The sequence below is a fragment of the Vespula vulgaris genome, chromosome 5 (genome assembly GCF_905475345.1).
Source record: "Vespula vulgaris chromosome 5, iyVesVulg1.1, whole genome shotgun sequence".
Classification (NCBI taxonomy): domain Eukaryota; kingdom Metazoa; phylum Arthropoda; class Insecta; order Hymenoptera; family Vespidae; genus Vespula; species Vespula vulgaris.
This window is the reverse complement of record NC_066590.1, coordinates 3,154,251-3,163,643: the sequence shown is the minus strand read 5'-3', so window position 1 is coordinate 3,163,643 and position 9,393 is coordinate 3,154,251. Positions and strand designations below refer to the sequence as shown.

The 9,393-nt window shown below is 41.6% G+C and overlaps 2 protein-coding genes across 5 annotated transcripts in view; one reads left to right on the top strand and one right to left on the bottom strand.

Moving 5' to 3' along the window:
- Positions 1-1,165, bottom strand: part of LOC127064128 (mucin-4) — a 75,155-nt gene extending 73,990 nt beyond the window's left edge. For 2 of the 4 annotated variants that reach the window (XM_050994726.1, XM_050994727.1), the window contains exon 1: positions 292-1,165. In XM_050994726.1, the coding sequence (XP_050850683.1) occupies positions 292-583 (292 nt within the window). In that variant the 5' untranslated portion in view covers positions 584-1,165. The remainder of the gene's footprint in view (positions 1-291) is intronic. The other 2 variants (XM_050994728.1, XM_050994729.1) reach the window with 2 other exon arrangements.
- A 1,915-nt stretch (positions 1,166-3,080) lies between these two features.
- Positions 3,081-9,393, top strand: part of LOC127064138 (forkhead box protein O-like) — a 110,758-nt gene continuing 104,445 nt past the window's right edge. The window contains exon 1 of the mRNA XM_050994754.1: positions 3,081-5,976. Coding sequence (XP_050850711.1) covers positions 5,416-5,976 — 561 coding nt within the window. The 5' untranslated portion in view covers positions 3,081-5,415. The remainder of the gene's footprint in view (positions 5,977-9,393) is intronic.

The window sequence follows — 9,393 nt, the reverse complement described above, 5'->3', positions numbered from 1 at the left end:
ATTAGAAATGTATCATAATGATATGTACTGTGTGTATGTGTGCACACGATAATGAATCGTTCAAAGTAATGTCGTTAAAAAAAAGACATATGTACATCCGTTGAAACGACGATCGATATCATCGGACTAGACTATGAAGAATTTATTTTAACATAAGTACTACCTATGTACTTATATAAATGTCTGCATATATATACGAAAAGGAAAGGAACAAAAAATTTACGCTCGCAACGCCAGTTGACATTTCTTTCCGATAAAATGATTTAAGCGTATTAAAACGAAGGTACTCACGAACGGGAACTTTTTTAGGGTCGACGGTAACGAGTCGTTCCTCGACCTTGTCGAGTCTCCGTCTGACTTGGGCACTCCTTTCGGCGACCGCAGTTAGTTCCCGAGTGAGTTCGGCAAATATGTCCTCGGCGATGGTGAGAAGCGAGGCCAGTTGCTTTAACGAACCTGTAAGTGCACCGTTCGCAACGGCCTCCAATTCGGCACCAACCGGTAACTCTTGTGCCGCCGCGCCGGATGGCACGTGACCGCGGCACAAGAAACGCGGCTCCACCTTTCGAATCACGAACGGCATGATCCTTCGACGAGGAACGAACGACGATCAGTCCTTGGTGCATACCAGATGATTATCCTTCTTTCTCTCTCTTAGACGATCAACGATCGACGAAACCACCATCATCCAAGTCGGTTCCCATCTCATCGTTCCAACATCTACATCATCATATTTCACCCTTTATTTCGTCTCACTATTTGATTACACTATTTTTCTTTTTTTTTCTCTCTATCTATCTCTTTATTTATCTATCTTTCTAACTCCTATCTCTATTCCCTTTGGTCTTTACGAAAAGATCTCACACTTGTTACGTATTTGTTTTTTCTTTTTTCTTTTTTTACCCCCTTTTTTCTTCTCACTGTTATCAACGTGATCAATCTATTACGTCACAATCACACGATTTTTCTTCTTTCGTTTCTTTTCTCGCAACGAGTAACTCCGCGATATCGTGCATTTTGAAAAGAAAGGAAAGAGGAGGGAATAGATAGATACAGGGTCGTGAAAAGTTTGTAAGTGTACACACAAAAATATAATGGAAGGTCGGAGAACGGATAGAAAGGAAGGAACGCATACCGCGCGTCGCGACGTCGGTGCGCCAAGTGAGTGCCGCCGGCCGGTCGAGAATACTCCATTCGAACGACTCGAAACCCGCCCATTCGTAGCGCCATTTTCTTCGAAGGCGCTGCGATGCCTTCGATAATCTTCGTACTATTCGCTTCGGTTAAGATCGACGGTGGGTAATGTCGGTTTTTACGCTCGTGTAAAGTTTACCGACGTTACCGACCTTATCTTTGCCTCTCGATGGTAAGGTAGTTTTCTTTCGGTCGATACTTATACTTACTAATCTTTACGAAATTTTCTAGTAGATGACGTCGATAGATGGTCGTAGAAAGGCATTAAAAGTTCTCTATTAACTTTCGAAGATTACTATTTCGTAAAATTATTGTTCCATAGATCATCCTACAAAATTTATTACCGTATGTTTGTATTATAGAAAGATTATTTATTTGCGTCTTTCTTTGCCTTTGTATTTAACTTTACGAATCGAGACGAAGTGAAGGTCAACACGACCCTACTATTATTTTTATTATATCCATCCTAAAATTTGCCACGAGAAAGTATATAGACGACTACGTATAAACAATTACGGCGGTCAGGTAATATAATTTTATTGCAGTTTTAGTACAGTTAAATTACATCTGTGAAAAATTGAAAAAGTGCAAGGGTTTAAAGTGAAAGTTCATTGTTTGCCGTTACCTGACGAATTTGGTAACAATTCGTTTTTACGTCTTAACGGTGGTGTAAAATGGGCTTTAGAATTAAGGACGACGTAATTAATAGTTCTTCCTTTAGGAGGATCTAATGGGACTGGATTACCGAACGGCATATCTTTTCTAGTCTTTATTCGTACCTTCCCCATGTGTATTTTCACACGATAAACTTTATTCACTCGTTAACCTCTCTCTTTCTCTTTCTCTCTCTCTCTCTCTCTATATATATATATATACACATCTACCTCTATCTCTATCTCTGTCTCTTACGTTATACTTTCCTTTTTTTCCACAATCAATCGGTCGAAACGATCGACGAGTAAACGAGAATATATTCGAAGAAGATCGTTCGTACTTTCAACCCGTATTATATATCACTTCCAAGACAATTTAAAAAATATTCATTGCGAATTCTCTTAACCTATCTTTTTTAGCATCCGGACGAGTAAGGCAGAAAAACATAAGTGCGTAGGAATTTCAAAAAATAAAAGTCGTCGGACGTAGTAGGTGGCGCTCGCGAAACGCGGGCTTTTTAATTTCGAATCATAGGACGACAAGACTATCGCATTTTTTGGTAACACAAAGTGTACAAAAAAAAAAGAAAGAAAGAGAGAAAGAGAGAGAGAGAGAGAGAGAGAGAGAGAGAGAGAGAGGGAGACGATTCGTACAACGAGACAAATCTTTGTACGAAGCGTTCAGTGGAGCTTATTACCGCGTTATATCGTCAAGGATGTACTCTCTCTCCTTCTCTCTCTCTAACTAGACGATTTCGTCCTTCCACCACCAAGTAGTCGACCTGCCAACCTACTCCTTCCCTCTCTCTCTCGTTGGGTGTAGGGCGCGCGCGCGCGCACACACCCACCCGTAACCTCCCACCTTCTTTCTTCTCCCACTCGACGAAGCAGCAAGGCACCGAGCAACCACCCACCACGGTACGTTCCCAACGTTCCTCATCCCCCCCTCTTTAACCGTCTCTTTCCCCCCTCTCCTGTCGAATCGAATCCTCTATCTCTATCTCTCTCTCTCTCTCTCTCTTTCTCTCTTTCTCTTTCTCCTTCTCCCTCTTTCTCAGTCTCTTTTTCCCTCTCTCTCGATCTCTCTCGCTCGCTCGCTCGCTCTCGACTAGTTACGAACTTTATCCATCTCTCTCGCACTGGTTCGAAAGAGAGAGGAGGTAGGCGCCACGAATTCGCCTCTCGTCTCTTCGTAACTTCGGCTTCGCTCGGTCAGTTCCGGCCGGCGGTCAGAAGAATTCGTCAGTATACGCCGTGCTGCCTTGCCGGCAACTTCTTCTTCTTCTTCTCTGTATGACGTGCGATAGCTACTACGACAATATACGACAATTTAATCCCTTTCGACGACTATTAAAAATATCTCGTTAATTATTTTCCGATCGTCTTCGTTGAAAGAGAAAGAAGAAAGAGTAAAAGGCAAAAGAACAAAAACAAAAAAAAATAAAAGAAATTCTACGAAAGGGAAACGTCGACGAATTTTTCGTAAACGCGCTTATAATCTTCCTCGTCGTAATAATTCTCTTCGAGTACGAAAATACGATCGGGAGAAAAAAATCTGCGAGAAGTAAATCGATCGATATATTATCTATCATATATCTCGGGACGTCGTTGCATTTGATAAAGAAAAGTTACAAAGATACAAGGGTGGGGGGATATTAAAAAAAAAAAAAAAGAAAAAGAAAAAGAAAAACGAACGAGTGAGACGCGCCTCGAATTTTCGCGCCGAAAGTGATCGGACTGGTAAAAGGATCGACGAGTAAAGTAAAGAAAAAAAAAAAATAAAGCAGAGAGAAAGAAAAGAAAAGAAAAGAAAAAAGAAAGAGAGAAAGGGAGAAGAGAAAAGTTGGAAAAAAAAGAGAGGAGATCCGATTTCGAGGCAAGATAATCGAGAAATTTTCTGGGAAAAAAGGAAAAAGAAAGAAAGATCGAGTAAAAGATTTCTCTTACTCGATCGAATTCCATCGAGTTTGGAATTTATCCTTGGTGGCGCCGTTATTCGCTATATCGATACGGCACTTTTATTTCGCGAGGGAACACGTCATCGTCGTCTCTTCGTGCTTCGTCTTCGTCTTCGTCTTCGTCTTCGTCTTCTTCGTCGTTTTCGTTGTCGTCGAGAGAGGAGGTATCAGGAAAAGAAGAGGAAGAGGAGGTGGTAGTAGTAGTCGGTCGTTCGTAGGAGGAGAAGGAGGAGGAAGGAGAAGGAGGTGGTGGAGGAGGTGGAAGAAGGAGGAAGGAGGAAGGATCATCCTCCGTCGAGGTCGACGAGAAGATCTTTGGCGGGGTTTTCCCTACACGGGGTGGGCCAATTTCTCTCTATCAAAACATGGCCACGTGACCGACGGCGGCGCGGCTTGTAAACACAGAGAGTTTGACCACGTGGTTTGCCCCCACTACTAGGCGCATCTTCTATCCTTTTCTCTCGGTTTCTCTTTCCCTTTCTCGCTCGCACGTTCGCACGTTCGCTCGCTCGCTCGTCGTCGTTCGTCCGTTCTTTCGTTCGTTCGTTCGCGTTCGCGCTCGTTCGTTCGCATTCGCGTTCGTTCGTTCGCATTCGCTCGCTCGTAGACGTTCGGTCGTTCCCGCGTGTCTCTCGATCGCGCGCATACAGTCAGACACGAACGCACTTAGACAGAGGAACGCACGTAAACGAGACGTTCTCGCTCGCTCGCTCGTGGTTCGTTCGTTCGGTTGGTTGGTTGGTTGGTCGGTCGGTCGGTCGGTTGGTCGGTCGCTCAGTGTGTCTGTCCCTCTCTCTCTTTCCATTCTATCACCATCTCTCTCCCGTCGAAGCGGAGAGGAACGCGGCGCGCAGCAGTATTCTCGCTCGATTGGCCGGCAGTCGTGGCCGAGTCGATCCGTCGTTCGCGCTCGATTTTCTTCGCGATCCATCGCGAGTGTTCTTCTCCCTCTTTCTCCTTTTTACTAAACGGGTTGGAGCGCGTGCAAGTGGAACCGTTAAAGCGCTCGCTCGCTCGCTTACTTAGTCGATACAGACGTCTCGCTCCGATTAGATTCTTTCGGTACTCGGTTCCTTTTCGATGGCTTTTAAAACGTGAGAGGGAGAGGAAAGGAGAGATAGAAGGATAGAAATATAGCGAATAATTACGAGAAAACTATATAAGATCCAAGTTCTAATCGAAAAGAATAGAAGATTGAAGAAGCAAGATTCGTCCGTCCTCGTATTTCTTCTTCGAAGATTGAGAAGAAGAGAAGGAAGGAAAGGAAATAAGATTAAGAAGACAAAGAGTTTGAAACGTATAGAAGAAGAATAAAGAGTAGTAGTAGTAGGAGGAGGAGGAGGAGGAGGAGTAATAGTACTAGTAGGAGTAGTAGTAGGAGTAGTAGTAGTAGAAGGAGGAGGAGGAGGAGGAGGAAGAGAAGAAGAAGAAGAAAGAGAAAAAAAGGAGGAGGAGGAGGAAGAGGAAGAACAGAGAAAGAGAGAGAGAGAGAGAGAGGAAGAAGATCGAGCCCTTGGTTCGGTGCGCGCGAGCGCACGCGCGCACTCAATTCTTAAGGTCGACGACTGTGAGAGACTACTAACTACCGGTACTTCTTTCGCCCGCGAAACATGCTCGCGGTCAAAGTGGAATATACGGAGGAGGCCAACATGATGGACTCGGTATCATCCTCGACGAGTTCATCGACCGTTTCTCAACAACAGCAGCAACAGCAACAACAGCAACAGCAACAACAGCAGCAGCAACAGGGAGTACCGTTCGACGAGAGCGGTTTTGAGCCACAAACGAGAGCGCGGTCCAACACGTGGCCGTTACCCAGGCCCGATGGATACGTCGAAGGTAACGTTGGAGTCGTCGTTGGTGGTTCTGGTGGTGGTAGTGGTGCTTGTGGTGTACAAACTGGAAACGACATCGGCGAGGCCGGTGGTACACCACCGCAACAAGGAACTTTGGGACAAACAGGTGCCACTGGTGCACCTTTATTCCCGGTTAAAAAGAACTCGTCGAGAAGAAACGCATGGGGTAATCTAAGCTATGCCGATATGATTACTCAAGCGATCACCAGTGCACCCGAACAAAGGCTCACCTTATCCCAGATATACGAGTGGATGGTCCAGAACGTTAACTATTTCAAGGACAAGGGTGATAGCAATAGCAGCGCCGGTTGGAAGGTAAAATTTTATTTCGATTACTCTTTATTAGGGATTTATATGTTATTCCTAAACGATAGGGTATCTGTTAAGTTATTATGTATGAGAGATTATCCATCAAGTTAATATATAATTAGATATTATATATTATAGTTATTTAAGTACTTATCTATTTACTTACTTACTTACTTATTTAGTTAGTTACTGATTTACTTACGCGGTTACGTGCTTAAGAATGACAACGATCTAATTCGATCCTATAACGAATTTCGAGGACATTGATGTTTTGTAAATAAACGTTACGAGTCCCCTCGAGGTGATGAGTCGGTTAGACCAACACACGCATGACTTAGTTACCTACGTATATATGTACTTAGTTATGTCCTCGAGTACGACGCGAAGAGAGTCGTGTCGTGTCGTTTTCGAGTCCATAAAGGCGTTCGTTCGCGTTTTTAGATGGAAGGGGAGAACTTGGATTTTGGTCTTTGAACGTTGCGCGATAATAATAAGAGAAGAAGAGAGAAAGAATCCGATAGATTAAGATGTTACGTATCCAACGTATTCCTTCGTATATATATACACACATACGTACAACACACGTATACACACACGTTATACCTGTCCTGAAGGTATATTACAATTGACGACATCTTACAAAAACATAATGTAATTATATCGTTGTTATAATAATCTAGTTAGGGAAAAAAGATTAAGCGTTTGTCGAAAAATTCGTAAATCTATTCTCGTCCGAGTTGCTTTGGAAGATCGTCGCGAAAGAACGACCAACGAGTTTATTATCTCTTATTGTATTCCACGTAGATCCGATCGATCAGAGTCCGATCGATTAGAAGTAGGAAGATGATGATAATAATAATGATAATCGAATCGTATGGATCGAGAAACGGATCGTTCTTTCTCTCTCTCCCTCTCTCTCTCTATCTATCTATCTATCCATCTATCCATCTATCTATCTATTTATCTATCTCTCTCTCTTTTCGCATACATACTTAATTATCGAGGAAATCCTTATCTCGCGCTACGAAACAACGTGATTTATAACGTAACGTGGTATATTTCATAAGCTCGTTTTTTTACATTCAACTTTTAGATCGGTGTCTTCCGCCTTACGCAACGCGATCGTGACGCGCGCTTTTGATAATATTGCACGGAGAAAAATGCATAATTGTATATGGTGATAATTATACATATATATATTTTTTATATATGTTGTATTATATATGTATATACGCGTCGTCTCGTCAATGAGTAATAAGAGTTAATGCTTCCATCGAGTTTGATTGTAATCCTATCAATTTTTTCTTTTCTTTTCTTTTTTTTCTTCTTTTTTCTCTCTTTTTTTTTTTCTTCTTTCCTTTTCTTTTTTTTCTCTCCTTTTGCGAGGCGATAAATATGTCAAAAGACGCAGGGAAATTTTCTTAGGATTTTTCAAGAGCGCTATGATGACGTAAATCACATTTTCTCTTTGACGTTTTATGGGGAAAAATGTGTAGATTATTATTATTGCTGTCGTTGTTATTATAATTGTTATTATTATTATTATTATTATAATATTATCGTCTCATTGGCCGGTCGATGTTTCGTCTACCTACTTACACGTCGTGCTAACGGTTTACGACGTATCGCGATGAGTTATCAATGAGTCTTCTTGGAAAATAATGGCGGCTGGGAATAACAAGATACTTACTTACGTTCAAGGAAATCACTCTCAGGATTTTTCCCTGTATACAATTTTACGCGACAGACAAATGATAAATCAAATCAATCCGTATAGTTTGATTTTATACTTCAATAGTATTTAATGATATATATATATACGAGTAGAAAATAAACGACGTTTATTTTCTTCTTTTTCGTCTTTTATTTTTTCTCTTTTCTTGCTTTTGTTCTTATTACGCTATTTTCTTACGTTTTTATTAACATCGTAATCGACGAGAGTACGTAAATTTTTGTCGAAGTAACAGTTGTAAAGGGAAGTTTTAACGTTCGCGATGAGGGTGGGGGAAAAATGAGGAGGGGGTGGTAAGGTGAAGGGGACGGAGATAACATTTGACTATTCGTGGTCAACAACACTTCTCTTTTATTCACCTTGCCTTGAGCAAGGCTACACGATTTCTTCGTCGCCGTAGTAAATTACGACAGAATCGTCTCGCATTTATGGGTATATATGTCTGTCTGTATGTATGTATATTTGTTTATATGTATGTATGTATGCATGTATGTTTGTACGTATGTATTCCAAATTGAGTAAAGTAAAATCAAGTCAGAGTCAGAGTCAGAGTCAGAGTCAGAGTCCGAGTCGAATCGAATCGAGTAGAGTCGAGTCGAGTCGAGTCGAGTCGAGTCGAGTCGAGTCGAGTCGACTTGCCGATTCGAGAAGAACGCGGGACGGTTGTTTCGAGTGGACGACGTCCACCTTTCTCTTGACGTAGAATTTCTCGCCCGAAGCGATTTTCTTATGTGTCGACTGAAACGAGCAGATGGGATGGGAAGAGGGGTGTGGTGGGGGTGGGATGAGGTAGGATGGGATAAGGTGGGGTAAGACTACGCGTCTTTCGCGTACCTTTTCTCTCAATATTTCATTTCGATCCTTGTTTACTCATTAATCATAACGTAAATATGTAGATATATATATATACATAAATAGATATATACATACATAGGTACATATGTACCTACGTATTTACGCACGTATTAACGCACGCACGCAATTAAAATTCAAATAATCGGACGTATCAAATCGGGATATTACGAAAGAGATAAATTCTTTTTCTTTTTTTTTTCCCATCCCATAAAAATATGTTTATGAGATGAAATATATGAAGGAATGCGGAGAAATCGTTTTGGATAAAAAGCAATGTCGATCGTGGTTTGCAGAGAAAATGGCAAGGTCGAACGGTACGAGAGTACGTTTCTATGTTTCTCTCTACAAGTATCTTCCGTGATTTTCTTTTTCACGATGCACGAACGAACTTCTACGGAGATAAACGTGCATATGTACGTACGTATATATGTATGTATATATGTATGTATGTATCGTCTACCTTCGATGACGTAATGCCAATATAGACGATGCTGTGTAACCGCACTCTTCACGTAATATACCCTTGACTCTCTTAATGAATATCGCACATTTGTTACGTACGTTGCGCTTCGTAGAACAACCACACCGACTGAGAGTGGTAGTAGGCTCTCCCTCTATATATGTGTGTGTGTGTGTGCTAAGTAAGTACGTGGTGCTCGTCGATACATGTTTATATGTGTCTAAATGCATACGTACATTGATACGTAGCGACGAAATATGTGCATCGAGATATTGAGGAGTAGTATATATACCACCTTTACGGGATGTATCCGCGACGACTATCACGTGATTAATTGTTTAATTTTCCTTTTTTTTTTGGTTCGTTGTTTTTTCTT